Here is a 15,009-nt window from a genome sequence, read left to right on the forward strand (position 1 = left end):
AGCAGTTGATCGCTTTCTTATCCCTCTGGGTATGCAGCGCATGAATCATACGTCATGCATAGCCACCATTTGGATTACCAATTAGGAAGTTGAGTGCGACAGCCACAACCATTCTCAGACCGCTACCATCCTTCTCCCTTATTTGCATGGATTTTCTCTTTTAAGTATCAAGTGATACCGGAACTCAACCAATGACTTTGATAGCCCTTTCACTGTGAGTGAGAGAATAGATGGGAAACACGCAATCTGGCTCGACTTTGACACGCACTACTGGCGCCTTGGATTCATTCGTTGCAGAGCTTGGAGGAGAAATTTTATATGAGAAAAGGTCTGTCGCATCTCATATCCTTGTGGCGACTTTCCTTGACGTATATCCCCAGTCTGGGCTCTGCGCGATTCCTAAAGACCGTGAAATGTCGGCACAGTAATGGATTTTTGGTGGTCAAGATATTCATCAAGCCAGATCCTGGGTTGACTTTGCGCAACTATCATCGGCGTTTAAAGAGTGAGCCTTCTTTGAATGGCACCAATTGGCAATGGTCTCATACGTAGCAGTCGACCGCGAGGCATTGACGGATATCGCCAATGTATACAATTATCAATCGTTTGTTGAAACGGACAAAGCAGGCTATATCATTCGGCAGTGGATTGCCAGTAACCTTTATGATCGTATTAGGTGCGTCGCTTTTCTACTGCTATGTGACTATTGTAACACGTTGTGCAAACAGTACCCGCCCTTTTCTGAGTCTGATTGAGAAGAAATGGATAGCTTTTCAATTACTCATGGCCCTTCGCGATGCTCGCAATCGCAAGGTCTCTCATGGTGATATCAAATCTGAGAATATCCTAGTCACGTCGTGGAACTGGATCTATCTTTCGGATTTTGCATCCTACAAGCCGACATATCTTCCTCTCGACGATCCGTCGGACTTTTCTTTCTTCTTCGATACATCTGGGCGACGTACATGCTACATAGCTCCAGAAAGGTTCTACACAGCGGCGACGAACCCAGAAATTAGCGCAAAGAAGTCCAAGATCGCAATGGAGGACAATGAAGGCAAAAGGGATGGGAAGCTCACAGAAGCCATGGACTGTTTTAGTGCCGGATGCGTGATTGCCGAGCTCTTTCTCGAGGGTGCACCGGTGTTCACCCTCAGTCAACTATTCAAGTACCGAGAAGGCGAATTCAGCATTGACAGCTACTTGGCCAATATTGAAGATGATGGCATTCGAGTGTGTAACTCTGTAATTCCTTTTCTGCTCATCCGCGATCTCATTCAGGACAGTAGAACTTGATCAAACAGATGATAAATCTGGATCCCTCCGCACGTCCTACATTCGATACGTTGCTACATACCTCTCGCGGATCGGTCTTTCCAGAATCATTCTTCAGTTTCCTACACAATTATGTATCTTCTGTTAATGAGCTCCCCAGCACATCTCCTTTTACCCCTGGTCTCTATGCAGGACTATCCTCGTCTGCGCTAACCTCGGCTCCCCCTTTACTCTCTGCTCGAGCACCCTCTTCGACACTCGAAGGTCCATCTACTGATCCTTCCAATGAACCTCTTCCCAGTGATTCAGACCATCGCATGCAGCGGATGTGGAGTGATTACGAAAGTGTACAACCATACTTGGTTCCTGATAATACGGAGGATACTGTCATGGATGTCAAGATAGATTACAACTCACCAATAAGCACGTCAAGACCATTTCAGGTGATCCTCATCCCACTTGCCACTTCACATCGCTCATGAGCAACAGGATATCCTCCCTGTTGAGCTACATATTCCCAACCGTGAGTCCAAATTGCGAATAGCTGTAGAAGCGGGTCCACGCGCTCCAGCTGAAGGTAAAACTCCAGTTTACGCGGAATTTCCTGATTGTTTACAGTCTTCTCTCAGATGGGCCTGCGTTGATCATCCTTGCCCTCGTAACATCCAATATACGGAATTGCATACTTCCAAGCTCCAAAATCAAGGCTCTCGATGTTTTCCTGGCGTTGTCGCCACATTTAACAGACGAGGCCAAGCTGGATCGCATGATTCCTTATATCGTGGATCTTTTTCACGACGAAGCTGCAATTGTCCGCATGACTGCCTTGCGTACGGCTATTCAAGTCGTAAGTCTCGTTCTCATTTGTAGCGAGGAACCCTATTAATGTATTTTCAGCTGATGGTCGTTACCGTCATCACTCCCTCCAACGCTGCCATCTTCCCGGAATATATTATCCCCAACGTCAAATACCTGGTTCATGACCCTGAGGTGTCAGTTAGATGCCTATACGCGCAGTGTATTGCTCAGCTAGCCAACACAGCGATGCGATATCTAGAAATGGGACATGCTCTGAAGGCACATGGTACGTTCAAGCTGTCCAGTGAGGCGCAGGAGTATGAGAACGCACATTTTGAGGTACTAGTGTTTAGCAGATCCTATTTACATGGATGCTGACGAGGCACAAGGTATCATACGATGCAAGTGTCCAAGAATTGCAGCTTGGGATTCAGGAACATCTATCTACACTCTTAATGGACTCCTCAAGTATCGTAAAGCGCGCCATACTACACGATATCTCCTTTTTGTGTATCTTCCTTGGGCGGCAAAGGACGAACGATGTGTTGCTGAGCCACATGATTACTTATCTAAATGATCGTGATTGGCTTCTACGATATGCCTTCTTCGAGAGTATCGTGGATGTTGCCGCTTGTGCGGGAGGTCGAAGCTTGGACGAATATATTCTTCCTCTGATGGTTCAGGCTCTTTCAGGTAAGGGTCTTTCTTTTCTGCCATAGCGGAATGACACGCTGACGAACGTCTGGCAGATGTGGAGGAAACGGTAGTGATGAAAGTTCTTGCCGCCCTTACAAGTCTGTGCACACTGGGGCTATTCCAAAAGATGCGTGTTTGGGAATTGATAAGCGCAACACTTGGTTTCCTCTACCACCCTAATGTGTGGATCCGACAAGGTTCGCTTTTGCGGTCATTGGTGCACCGTTATAAAATAACACTTCTCGTCCAGGGACTGCTGCTTTTATTGCTTCGGCGGCAAAGGAGCTTCCGTCAAGTGATGTCTGGTGTATTGTGTACCCTTCCCTTCGGCACTTCCTCAAGTCCGATATAGCCACAATCGACGAGCAAAGCCTCTTAGCCGCCATGAAACCTCCGGTCAGTCACATAGCCACCTATCATGACACTTAACCCTATGATCCACGTATAGATACCTCGACAAATATTCGATGCCGCTGTGCAGTGGGCCATGCGCGCGGAGAAGAGCAGTTTTTGGCGAGGCGCCCGGCGCAGCAAGGTTGAAACACCAAGAGAAAGTGTGATGTCTCTTCGGAAGGCGTCGTCTACAATCCCTAAAACGAAATCAGATGAGTCAGTTATTGTCCCCGTTAACTGGTAATGGTGTTCGTAGGCTTAATTCGTATACTATTGCAGTGACGAAGCCCAATTGTCGAAGCTGTATCAGCTCGGCATGACGTCAAGCGACGAGACTAAACTCCTTGCTATGCGCGACTACATAACAAAGTTGGCGAATGCCATCTCAAGGTGTGTCCCATAAGTATTCGACATGTATTTCTATTCTCAATTCTAGTCAGCTTCGCATCCCGCCTGAGTTCTGAGTCTGAAACCGACAAGAATCTCAAAACTATTGCCGACCTGGAGCTTCGGAAATTGGACGTCCAGCCTCAGACGGTTTTCCTCAAGTCGCGTGGTACTGATCCATCACTTGGATCAGTGCGATCTATCTCATCCAAGAAGTCGACACCTATGATGAGTCCAATGTCAAATCTGCATCGGGTATCTAGCGGTGATTTCAACGGAAGCCAGGGCGCACCGTTCGAAGATCTTCGTCGCAGGCTTGCGACAATTAATGGTTCTGCATCTTCTCTAAGCGTTACTCAATCGCCTCGAGAGCCTCGCAGTACTTTATCACCTGTGATGATACCTTCCAGCTCACCCGCTTCTGTTTCGGGGCGTCTATCTCCTACAATTGCAGAACGACCTGTCAGTCCCTCTGAGTCTGTATTGTCTGCCGCAAATTCCACGACCATCCGACCATCAAGTCGCCTACATATTGGTAGCATGGACGGTCAGAAGGCAGCCCCAGCGGTCGGGTCCTTTAAGACGAACGTAGCTGGTGTACTCGACACCCATGCGAAAATGAGATTCGAAGGTTCTCCTGAACCATCAGGCAGATCCACGCCTCTGTCCATGACTGCGACTATACGCAACCCTAGTCGGTCGAACGCGCTCTCCGCTTTGCCTATCTCTTCCTACGGTGAGTTACTTCAATGTTCAATGATAGACCAAGCTAATTCTTATCGTGTTCAGATGGCCAAGAACCTGGTATCAACCAACTCCTGGAGAATCTCTATCTGGATAACAATCGAGAAGTGGAGAACGACTTTGGGCCCCGTGTGCATGAAGGTCCAGTCCGACGACGGACACCCATTAGACAGAGCTTCACGTCTCGGGATGGGACGCGGAGGATGGAATCAACCTTGATTTCCCATCTAACATCACACTCCGAAGCCATCACTGGTTTAGCGGTGTCTCCTGATCATCTTTTCTTCGTATCTTCTTCGGACGATAAGACAGTCAAGGTGTGGGATACCGCGAGACTGGAACGCAATGTTACAAGCAAATCCCGACATACGTACGGTCAGCACCACGCCAGAGTGAAATGTGTTTGTATTCTAGAAGGGGTTCATTGCTTTGCCAGTGCAGCTGATGATGGAAGCTTGCATGTCGTTCGTGTTCATATTACTCAGAGTGGAGCGTTGCCGAAGTACAGTAAGCTTCAGGTGATCCGCGAACACAGACTCGGCAATGTGGGCGAATATATTACTTCTATGGCTCACTATAACACAGGTACATTATTCTTTGTTTGCTATTCTGTCGCCCATTGACATATTTGAGCAGACTTAGCTTCCAATCTTATTTACGCGACGACACATTCTGTCATCACGATTTTGGACTTGCGGACGATGTGCGAACTACAGACGATGCAAAATCCTCGTCATTATGGGCCTATAACATGCATGTGCATTGATCGGAAGCGTACCTGGATAATCGTAGGCACTTCGACCGGTGTCTTGACGTTATGGGATAGACGCTTCGGGTTGCTTTTGAAGAGTTGGCATGTTGGCGTGGCATCTACAGGCAGATCAATCCGGATCCACCAATGTGTCGTTCATCCGTCAAAGGGAAAGGGAAAATATGTCATGGTGGCAGTCGAGGCGTCCAAGTGGGGTACAGACCAAACTTCTACCAACTTGATAGAAGTATGGGATATTGAACGGTCCGTTCTGATAGAAACGTTTGTAACGTGCACATCTTCGTCGACATCAGAACCGCTCGCTGATCCTCACGAGCTGACTGGGGTAGACGCTGATACGACCTCTTCGGCGGCCATTGCGGCACTAGTCAGGAATGGAAATGACGACAGACATACCTCCGTCCAACTATTGGCCTCTCCTGCTCCCGATGTTCGTGCTATGGCTGTAGGATTTGAGTTTGGTGGTACGCATCGAGCAGAGATGTATGACATCACGGCTGATGCCCATTCTACACGGTCTTCCCGTGGTTTTGTGATTTCTGGGTCAGAAGATCGCAAGATACGATTATGGGATTTGGGACGTCCGGAGAGATCCACCATTCTCAGCGGTTTGGAATCAGAACATGATAGACCTTCGTACAGGTGGGTTACTTGAGCTTTCCCTATTACCTTCTTTTGCTGATGGATCACAGTACAATGAGCATTGGAACAGCATCTACTTATATCGAGACGTGGCCACCGTCTGCTGCGTCGAGTGGGCAGGGCACCCGTGCACCCCAGCGGATGGCCTTGATCACTCATAATCAGCAGAATCTTCTCAAGTCACATCAAGATGTTGTCACCGCGTTAGCGTGTATCGATTCACCGTTCCGTGGTGGCATTGTGAGTGGAGACCGTGCAGGCATCATCAAGGTCTGGAGGGTCGAATCTGGGGAATCATAGCAGTTTATACGTTATGATGAAGTAGATTTTTGGTACCTTCGGTGAATGCATTTTGTTGTATATATTATTTTTCTATTCATTACATTGTGAAATTTGAAAGTTCCTCCGACCTTTGTCCCGGGTTAACAATAGCGCTGGGTGAGAATGCTTTTTGTCGATGTTATTAACGTGACAATGGTCGTGACGGTTATCGTCGCATGCAAATGAATGACTGTGATTTTCCTATGACGTCATCACGTGAAGTGCCGAATTTTTTTCAGTTTTTGTTTATGCTTAGTCAGCTAGACTATTTCACAAATTTTCACATAGCATCTGGGACTCCCCATGTTTCGTTTACATACATGTTATTTAGGGGGTATGTTATTAACCTCGACCATTCTCACCCAGCGCTACAATGAAAATTTAAATCGGAGCGTCATAACACGTGACATTACCCCGGACCGGGGACCGTGTTAAACAGTTTAAATCAACCACCAACCACCCCTTTTCCTCAACTTTTCTTAATTGAAGGACCACCTTGCTGACCGTATCAACGATGAGCAAGGTAGTTTTTGGTGAGCTGTTTCCAATCCCAATCTTTGTTTTCATCGTTGTGTGGCTGAAACGTCCTGCGAACAGTTGGCAATGTCCCTTATAACATGGGAGAGGAATGTCCTCTCTTTTACTACGTTCCTCGGCGGAAAGCTTACCCTTTGGGCAGGAGCAATTGATAGATGTTTTCAAATCTGTCGGGCAGGTTGTTGGATTCAGGTACGCAGACTGCTTCTATCTCTAGGCACATGCTCACCTTCCGTAGATTAGTGTTTGACCGTGAAACCGGAAAGCCGAAAGGATATGGATTCTGCGAGTTCTCTGGTATGTTTTACGTGCTAGATCGCAAATGCCTTCCATTCACGAGACGCAGACCACGAAACAGCTGCATCCGCTGTACGGAACCTCGACAGCGTCGACGTTGGGGGACGACCCTTGCGGATAGATTTGGCTGATTCAGACCCGTTCCTTGAAGGAAAAACTACTGTTCGTGGAGAACTTGTCGATGGTGGTGTCCCAGGACCGGCTGAGCAGCGGACGTGGAGTGGAACTGGTCGTGGAGGTGGTCGAAGCAGTGAAACGGACACATTTCTAGCCAGCCTGCCTCCCGGTATCAAGCTCCCTCTTGGAACGACATCTGCTGATGCCATCAGCCACCATCTTGCTACGATGGCTCCGAACCAACTCATGGAAGTTCTGGCCCAAATGAAGGTAAGCTCTCGTTGAATTTTCTAATAGTCTCTTCCTACTACGGTCTGTGGTGTTGGCGCGTTCGGAGAACGAATTAGAATATTTCTTCGGCACTGAAAAAAACTCCCCATGTGGGATCGTCAAAGCCTGAAGCCTTCCTGACTCAATTTCTCTGCCTAGGCCTTTGTGATAACGCACTCCGAGCAAGCACGAAAACTGCTAGTCGCACATCCTCAACTCGCATATGCGCTCTTCCAGGCTCTCCTATTGAATCAAATAGTAGACCCCATGATTCTTCAACGAATGCTTGCAGCGACGTCGGCTGCGCCACCACCTGTGCAACAACTTCCCCAACCAGCATTCGCGCCTCCTATGCAACAGTTCCCGCCACCGCAAAATGGCATACCATCAGCGCCAACGCCTTCCATTCCGATGTATCATCAACAACAGCAGTTCGTCCCGCCGCCACAGCCCCCCTCGTACTACCGCCCTCCACCTCCGCCGCAACTTCAGCCGCCCCCCCAGTTGGCTCCTCCCCCACAACAAGCATCGGCACCGTCGCAATCACAGGATAATATCAATGAGCATCAGAGAGTCAGTAGCATCTTTGCTTTTGAAGATTTCACAGATGATGACTATGATAATAGGCTATGTTGATGCAAGTTTTGGCTATGTCGCCGGATCAGATTGGTGCTCTTCCGGAAGGTGAGCGTGCGGCCATCCAGCAACTTGTGAGTGTTTCATGACCATGCCGCCTGTGTTTGATTGAACAACTACATTTTTAGCGCGCGCAATTTCTGGGAACCGCAGCATGAGTGCGATCCCAGAGACGTACAGTCCTTGAGGACGGACAGGGTCGTTAGGGGAGTCAGGGTAGAGGATTGTGGATGATTATAAAAACGATTATGAGCACGATGATGGTCTCAATGGTTCTGCCTCCCGCTTAATTCGGGTCACCACGGACAACGAAGACCCCAATGCCGGGCCCATCCCCATAATCGTTTTTTGTAATCGAGGCGTAATCCCTTACTCTGACGCCCTGATGAATTCACAACGTCGATATTCGCTGCAGTGTTACCTACAAGTCCAAAAAACCTAATAATTTTATCATCATATCATAAGGAACCGGAATGGAGGTATCGCAGCGAGTGATACTCTTCTACTTTCAATTGTGAATGGAGTCAGGTTGAATCGACTGAACCACGGTACAATTTCGATGGTCACTCAGGCTTCTATCGACACGGAGGTTCCACTTTCAAACACTCAGTTCCCCAAGCCAGGTCGAGACCTTTAACCTTCGAGGTTCGAGTTTCAAGTTTTCCAGCTTCGGTGCCGCGATGGAGCAATCGCCATAGCTTGGGCATAGTGGCGAAAGTGCAGTCTCTGTTTGCCACAACGGAGAATGCCGGCGCGCCCCCGCTCAAGCGCAGCACTCCATATAGGGTTGACGCCACCATGACGCGCGTATCCCTTCAGGAGCCTGGAATGGCGTTCTGGTCCTTTTGCAATAAGGAGCCTGGTTGACCTTTTTCTCAAACAAAGTCCTTCGGGAAACCGTCTATCACAGTTTTCTCTTTATGACTTCCTGCGCAAACTCTTCCGCGCATTGCTGCTTTCCTTGTCCGGATATCTCAGAATCTTGGTGCTATTAATATTGGAAACGTTGGTGGCTTCCTTTGATATAATGACGTTAACTCCTTAACTCCCATGGCGATGATACAAGCCATGAGCATTCTCCATAACACTTAGTTGCGTACGTGTGTAAGACTTTTCGAGTACGTCTCCTATTCGATTGAAGGCAGATTCCGTGCGTGATTCTAAGTTCGTTTATACATGCACATCGGTATAACGTAGGTTGTATATCGGACTCATTTACCTTCAAGACGCTCCGAGTCGCCCAGGTTGACTTTTGAGTTTCAAGACTTCCGTAACATCCGACCAGGCCTCGACAACGGCCGTTTCTTGGAGACAGCCTGCCTCTTTTGTCTGCTTGATTCAGCAGGATATTGATTGAGAGTGCAGGTACCTCTGCATTAGTGAAGGCGAGAACAATGTTTTAGAGGCATAAATGAAGCGATCAACGTAGTTCCTGGAAGGCCGGAATGGTAGAATGTAGATGAACGGACAGATCGGCAACGCATTGGAGCAGAAGGGGATAGATAACGAAAAAGAGCCGTGATTGCCATGGTCACTAGTACAAGGAAGCACTCCTGTTTCGGTGGAGGGACTATCACGAGAGATGATCACAAGATAATTCTCGTTGTGCTAGAGAGGGGCGAAGCGAACACTAGCGAACATTCTGGAACGCCTCGTGTGGGGACAGCGGCGCCGACCTCCAGCTTCAGCTTCAATCCGTATAGAACTGGCAGCGCCCAGAATAGTGTCTAAACATTGGAGAAACGGCCTAGCCCTCTCCGAGTGTGTTCGTAGCTGAGCAGCGGCACCGCATGGTGGTGAAGGAAGATGATCGGACAATAAGGACCTATCTGTCACAACAGAGCCAAATAAAACTATGTTGTAGTATTTCTCAGGCGCCCTGTTCCTTGTGTTTCACTACTACAGTGTCCGCCCTACTTCTTTGAAACCGCCCATTTCCATTGACGACAGCGCTCTCTTGGTGCACACAAGCACGATAGTGGTTCCAGGTGCCCTCGGGCTGACCAGTTCGGTTGTTGAAGGGGTATTGTTCCCTGACGTTGGTTGGTTGGTTGCTATATGAGTAAGTCCGTTGTTTCTTTATCTTCCCGTCTCAACAACCCTTTATCCTAGCTATCGTATTGCCAACATATAATAATATACCGTCTCTTTGAACGAATCTCACCTCTTCTTCCGCTTCTTCCGACCATTTGCTCACGACCATGTCTATTCGCCTCGTCAAGACTCCCTTTTCTTCACCTTCGTCTTCACCCTCATTCTCCAGCGCCACTAGCCGTGATGCGGGCATCTTTAACTCTATTGACCATAATCTCTCCGCACGGTCTTCTGCTCCCAAAACAGCCGCTGCCTTCCGACAAGTGACTGCTAGACCTCGGGGACCTCGACCAGGTGCCATACCATCCTCTGCTTGCGCTCAAGGAGACGGTGTGCCTGCTGTGGGATCTAGGCCTAGCATTCCCAGGCGGCCCTTGTATCTCCGTGGTCGGACCAGTCCGTACGCTCATGCTCTCGCTCCGAAAGGCTCTGGTTCAAGAAACACCAGGGTCATGTCACTACGTTCCGGTGCACCGGGCTTCAACGCTGTCCACGAAGAGGACGAGTCCGAATGCGAATCGGAGGAAACCATGAATCGGAACCAAAATCGTTACATCCACCATCAAACTTACGATCCCAGGACACACCGCCCGCTGCCTGATGTCGTACTCCCAGTCACGTTCTACAAGCCCCTTCCCTACGCGGCTTCATACAATGCATCTGACCCCAATGCATTCGCTAAACAAGTGGCTGGGCTTCTACTCAGTCGTGTTCTTGATGGGCGATCTTCGCCGAGGTCCAAGGAGAACAGGTCATATGTGAAGAGCAGCTTGTCCCGAGTTGCCGTCAGCATCTGAGCATTCACGGTAGGCACCCTTGATGAAACACGTTGGGGCCTCGCTGACTCGGATTTTCAGGTGTTGAGTTTAACGGAGTGGTGTCCATTGAATTTTGTCTCACGATTCGATCTTGGTTTTCTTGGGTTTTACTTTATAGAGGCGCTCGCGCTACCTTTTTCCCACCCACTTGTTACTGATGTTGTACCATCAACATTGTTTTACCGTTATGTACCTGCATCTGTATATCACACATCATCTGCTAGCGCTCAGTACTTCTGAAGGAGGAAATGTAGTATCAAAATATGTTCAAGTCGCATTCAATGTACCCAGGCTCCACTCTGTTTGTGTTTCTTCGCTTGAGATACTATGTTGGAGATACTTCATTGTTCCCGGGGGAAGAATGCTCGTGAGTACTGACATTTACCTAAAGCTATCCGCAGCTCAATACCTTCTAGACTGGTTTTACTGTGCTCGTTCTGGTGATGCGTTCGTCGGTCGGTCGGCAAACCCCGTGACATCTTCGACATCTTCTCTCGTATTCAGCGAGACGGCCTTGTTACGAAGGAAAGAACTTATGTAGACTCAACTCTGATTAGGTTCACCTTCCCCACTACATTATCACTGGGTTGGCACGTCAGTGGTTGGTGTATGTACTATGCATGAGGAAAAATATGTCTTTTCTGCTGGACTTATACTATCTTGAGTTGATCCGTTCCATCCTTCGGATTCGCGGCTCTTGCCTAAACATTTTGCTGACGGATGTCTGTCTCTACTGGAGTGCCGTGACGGAATCAGCTCGAAGGGCTTCAGTACCCGCAATCACCGAGCTTGAAAATGGAGAGTCCTGGACGTTATCACGGATGAATCATATAAAAAGATGTTCCGTAAGTTGCAGCATCCGAAAACGCTAATATTATTTTGACCCGACAAAGAAAGTTTGACAATAGCCATTGGCAACCTGCTTCTGTCACAATCTTTTCTCCAACAGGAAATATCAAAGCCCTCGAGTAAGATTCCAAACATCGATCCTTCTATCACTATTGCTGACTCTGCGGAACCATAAAACTATCTACTTTTTACCCGGTCGCCCGTGGGAAATATGATAATGTACGCGGGAGCGCTCAAAATCGGCACGAATGTAGGAGCTAACCGTTTTCTTTCTTTTTTTTGCTTCCCAACTTTGGTAGGATACCGGCAGACGTCAGGTACGCTCCGGTTTCCAAAATCAGTCTCTAGTTTCCAGCTCCACCACTAGGCCAATCCAAGCGTACCAAGCAGCTACGTTCTATCTAGACGTGATCAACAGCGTATGGGCATTGCACGTCCGTCTGTAGAAGTGGTATACGGCTCCATTATCTTTCTCTGTTGAGGCGGTGGTTTACCCTCCACATCTCGTATGAGGATGAAATACCTGGTGGTGCCAAAAGAATGGAAGAAAGAGAGGTAATCGTTCGTATTGTTATGCGACAGAACACTGAGGATATGCTGAAACCATAATTTTATTAATATCCCTCTTTACGAAGACATGCATATCGTAGCTAATGAAGGGTAGTTCCGTTGACGTGATGCTTCCTGGCACAGACAAGCTACGACAGCCTTAACAGACTTGAAAACCTCCGGGTCATGTATATAATTGTCTGCATGGGCAAGCACCTCATCCATACTATCCCACTCATCAAGGTCAACTCTTCCCGCCCCGTATCTAACGTTAAACCTGAAGTACGTACCCGGAATATCGGTGTATTGTCTGGCGAGCTCATCCGCAACTTTATCGCAATCAATCGCAATACTCGCCAAGACTTTAACGAGCTGCGAACGAAAGATCTTCTGCATACCTTCTGTCTCTCGCAATCCATAGCTCACTGGTTTTCCCATTCCGATACTGACGAAAACCCCAACGCGTCGGCTGCCTCCATACAACATCATTGCTTCGTCCCTCACTTCTTTGGCAGGATTGTGGGTTCCGAAGCTTGTTCCAGTGAATCGATGTGTGTAATTTCCATCTCCTGTGATATCGATAGGCTTGAACAACGCTGGAGTGGCGGTGGTCGCACGGACCGCTTCCCAGATTGTGCAGTCGGAGACTGGACCTCCATTAGGTACCCTATAAGTGCGGAGACGCTGAGGGGACTTTATGCTGACACCCATCAATGCGCAGGAAAAACTATCAACGTTGATGATAAATGTATAAAATAAACTTGAAACGAAAGGGCACAGACGTATTTCCCATTGAATCGTTCCCCGATTCGGGATCGATTAGTAGCTCATCCTCTTTGTAATCTTCCTTTCTTCCTTTGACGATGCTCTTCACCTCCATTTCCAGTGCAGATGCCTCGAATCTTCCATCTTTCAGATGCCGTTGGTTCGAGCACCTAAATACACATGAAGCAATTTGATTGTAACGTCGTAGGGCTTGCTTAGTGGACATTTTTAGTCGTCCGAGCATGATTGCGACCACACTGGAGTGATACTATCAGAATGAACATTGAGCTTGTGAATGCTGGGTGCTCACCCCCCCGTACCGGAACCACCGATAAGGTGAAAATATTCGCAAGGTTTGGGTATGCGGTCGAGTCCATTACGCCGCTTGATGCCTTTCATGATCGCGTGAAGAACAAGAATTCCGGATGCGCCGTGTATGCCTCCCCCGTCTTGTGATAGCAATGATAACAGTCAAGCAGATGACTCTGTGATATAAGAACTCACCAAGTGAGAGCAAGTTCACAGGAGGTTCACTGGCAGTCGGAGAAACGAGCATCGCAACGCGGCAAAATCTAGACTGAAATTTCAAGGTGCTCGTTGGGAGGCAGGAACTTAATGAAGCCAGACGCCGTTGATAGCGCCGAGTCACATGATGGCGAAAGCCTCAAAACGGATTGAGGCGCCAGAACTGGTCCTTTTTCCTAATTCCGCCCGAGTCGTTCAAATAGAACTTGTGCATCGAGTCCCGATGGTCCAAGACTGTCGACTCTTCCCTAGCTCTTGGGATGATCCTGCTCGCTGATGAGCAAACAGAATTGGTTTACGTTTTGGCATCTGACTGTATTCCGCAGGTTTGTATATTATGGTGAAGGGTAAGCTTGGATCGGTACCACATTTGGATATTCCTGAGCGCATCGGCGAAGTTACTCAACCGTGGGTCACCTTCCAATGGATATCAGATCCATCGGTATGCTATTTACAGTGTCTACGATGACTATTAACCCCGATTTGGTCTGTTCAGGAAGAACGAAATATTCCCCTCATCAAGAAACTAGAGCAGAAATGCCTCACTGTTGCTCAACGGCAGATGGTGTCGAAGATTTTTGATATACCTTATCGTTATAAGTACGTCGTTGAGACGAATACTTCACTCGTGTCGCACGTTCTATCCATTTCTCGGGGTCGGTGTGCATGGGTAGACAGTACATCCACGAGCCAGCTAATCTTCCCTACTCCTGGGCTTCTCTTTACGATGCGTTCTTTCAAGAGGCTAGGAATGATATGCAAGACAATCTCTTAAGCGCATTCTCGTTTCCCTCGAGTTTGAATTGCTCTCAGCTATAAGCCAAGATGGTCTCTACGCGGAGAGCCAATGCCAAAGATCACGCACATCGTACCGGATGCGGTGTATTACGCTTCGCTTCCCCCACCCTCAAGCCATCCAGATGTCGACGAGGATGCCATCTGGGATCAACTGTCTATAGAATATGATCTTCCGTTGAACTCAGAGTCCCGATACTGATTGTCGAAATACGTCAAAAAAACTAGCTTATTTGTCGACGACAGAATCACACGGCATAAAGCTCACCTCTTCATGGCGATGGCCTCCGCTACAGGACTGTACCAAATTCTTGGTTTAAATGACAGATTCCCGGAGGACAACTTCCCATTTCTTATTTTTTATCATCTGATATCATGTTTAAACCAGTTTCATCTTGCCTATTTGGATATGCAGTATGATATACTAGTCGATTGGGATCTTAAGTAACCTCTGGACATTCTGCATATGCGCTTAGCCCTGGCCAATCTCCAGCACATCGCAAAACGTCTTGGGGAAAGATGTTCTAGCTGCATATTCGGGGGTGTTTGAAAGGAAGGAGACGGGAACTTCCTTCTGTTGGAAACATGTTGAGCACACTTCGGTGCCGGAAGAGCTAAACCCTGCGCTCGTTGACTATGTGTCAGGATGGCGCGAGGGAATGCAATGGCATCGGTCTGCCAAAGACGACGACGGGAGTGGTGAACCTGATGCCAAGTAGACACTTTGAG

General features: G+C 48.1%; 6 protein-coding genes across 6 annotated transcripts; 5 read left to right on the forward strand and 1 right to left on the reverse strand.

The window, feature by feature from the left end:
* Positions 1 to 52: 52 nt before the first annotated feature.
* On the forward strand, positions 53 to 6,122 carry BT62DRAFT_935635 (uncharacterized protein). Its single transcript, XM_043186987.1, has 17 exons — positions 53 to 328; positions 381 to 505; positions 556 to 676; positions 729 to 1,233; positions 1,290 to 1,718; positions 1,765 to 1,852; positions 1,905 to 2,122; positions 2,173 to 2,412; positions 2,463 to 2,766; positions 2,823 to 2,966; positions 3,020 to 3,165; positions 3,218 to 3,378; positions 3,442 to 3,552; positions 3,603 to 4,285; positions 4,339 to 4,878; positions 4,930 to 5,707; positions 5,758 to 6,122. Exons 1-17 carry the CDS (start codon positions 231 to 233, stop codon positions 6,005 to 6,007), a joined length of 4,941 nt encoding a protein of 1,646 aa, XP_043036409.1. The 5' UTR covers positions 53 to 230; the 3' UTR covers positions 6,008 to 6,122.
* A 351-nt stretch (positions 6,123 to 6,473) lies between these two features.
* On the forward strand, positions 6,474 to 8,341 carry BT62DRAFT_935636 (uncharacterized protein). The gene is made up of 8 exons (XM_043186988.1): positions 6,474 to 6,561; positions 6,626 to 6,654; positions 6,708 to 6,757; positions 6,804 to 6,862; positions 6,912 to 7,249; positions 7,409 to 7,822; positions 7,876 to 7,959; positions 8,014 to 8,341. The coding sequence occupies exons 1-8, from the start codon at positions 6,543 to 6,545 to the stop codon at positions 8,041 to 8,043; spliced, it is 1,023 nt and encodes a 340-aa protein (XP_043036410.1). The 5' UTR covers positions 6,474 to 6,542; the 3' UTR covers positions 8,044 to 8,341.
* Positions 8,342 to 9,749: 1,408 nt separating this feature from the next.
* BT62DRAFT_363597 (uncharacterized protein) lies at positions 9,750 to 11,072 on the forward strand. Its single transcript, XM_043180646.1, has 2 exons — positions 9,750 to 9,947; positions 9,998 to 11,072. The coding sequence occupies exon 2, from the start codon at positions 10,087 to 10,089 to the stop codon at positions 10,774 to 10,776; it is 690 nt and encodes a 229-aa protein (XP_043036411.1). The 5' UTR covers positions 9,750 to 9,947; positions 9,998 to 10,086; the 3' UTR covers positions 10,777 to 11,072.
* Positions 11,073 to 12,245: 1,173 nt separating this feature from the next.
* Positions 12,246 to 13,557, reverse strand: BT62DRAFT_973247 (FabD/lysophospholipase-like protein). Its single transcript, XM_043189103.1, has 4 exons — positions 13,465 to 13,557; positions 13,271 to 13,409; positions 12,978 to 13,217; positions 12,246 to 12,922 (listed from the first exon to the last, which is right to left on the reverse strand). The coding sequence occupies exons 1-4, from the start codon at positions 13,514 to 13,516 to the stop codon at positions 12,274 to 12,276; spliced, it is 1,080 nt and encodes a 359-aa protein (XP_043036412.1). The 5' UTR covers positions 13,517 to 13,557; the 3' UTR covers positions 12,246 to 12,273.
* A 55-nt stretch (positions 13,558 to 13,612) lies between these two features.
* BT62DRAFT_1009917 (uncharacterized protein) lies at positions 13,613 to 14,260 on the forward strand (the record flags this gene model as incomplete). Its single annotated transcript, XM_043177593.1, has 3 exons — positions 13,613 to 13,721; positions 13,812 to 13,927; positions 13,982 to 14,260. 3 exons carry the CDS (start codon positions 13,613 to 13,615, stop codon positions 14,258 to 14,260), a joined length of 504 nt encoding a protein of 167 aa, XP_043036413.1.
* A 72-nt stretch (positions 14,261 to 14,332) lies between these two features.
* On the forward strand, positions 14,333 to 14,999 carry BT62DRAFT_1009918 (uncharacterized protein; the record flags this gene model as incomplete). Its single annotated transcript, XM_043177594.1, has 3 exons — positions 14,333 to 14,469; positions 14,527 to 14,724; positions 14,774 to 14,999. 3 exons carry the CDS (start codon positions 14,333 to 14,335, stop codon positions 14,997 to 14,999), a joined length of 561 nt encoding a protein of 186 aa, XP_043036414.1.
* Between the last annotated feature and the right edge of the window lie 10 nt (positions 15,000 to 15,009).

The sequence above is a fragment of the Guyanagaster necrorhizus genome (genome assembly GCF_019112545.1).
Source record: "Guyanagaster necrorhizus MCA 3950 unplaced genomic scaffold BT62scaffold_26, whole genome shotgun sequence".
NCBI lineage: Eukaryota > Fungi > Basidiomycota > Agaricomycetes > Agaricales > Physalacriaceae > Guyanagaster > Guyanagaster necrorhizus.

Bases quoted from the DNA above. Each gene is read 5' to 3' on its own strand.
- BT62DRAFT_935635 (XM_043186987.1), top strand. From the start codon at position 231: ATGGGAAACACGCAATCTGGCTCGACTTTGACACGCACTACTGGCGCC. The intron at 1,719-1,764 runs GTGATCCTCATC...CATGAGCAACAG, and splicing joins GCACGTCAAGACCATTTCAG to GATATCCTCCCTGTTGAGCT. The intron at 4,286-4,338 runs GTGAGTTACTTC...TATCGTGTTCAG, and splicing joins TTTGCCTATCTCTTCCTACG to ATGGCCAAGAACCTGGTATC.
- BT62DRAFT_935636 (XM_043186988.1), top strand. The intron at 6,655-6,707 runs GAATGTCCTCTC...CCCTTTGGGCAG, and splicing joins TCCCTTATAACATGGGAGAG to GAGCAATTGATAGATGTTTT. The intron at 7,250-7,408 runs GTAAGCTCTCGT...TTCTCTGCCTAG, and splicing joins AAGTTCTGGCCCAAATGAAG to GCCTTTGTGATAACGCACTC.
- BT62DRAFT_363597 (XM_043180646.1), top strand. From the start codon at position 10,087: ATGTCTATTCGCCTCGTCAAGACTCCCTTTTCTTCACCTTCGTCTTCA.
- BT62DRAFT_973247 (XM_043189103.1), bottom strand. From the start codon at position 13,516: ATGCTCGTTTCTCCGACTGCCAGTGAACCTCCTGTGAACTTGCTCTCA. The intron at 13,218-13,270 runs GTGAGCACCCAG...GTATCACTCCAG, and splicing joins GGTGGTTCCGGTACGGGGGG to TGTGGTCGCAATCATGCTCG. The intron at 12,923-12,977 runs GTCTGTGCCCTT...CAACGTTGATAG, and splicing joins AACGATTCAATGGGAAATAC to TTTTTCCTGCGCATTGATGG.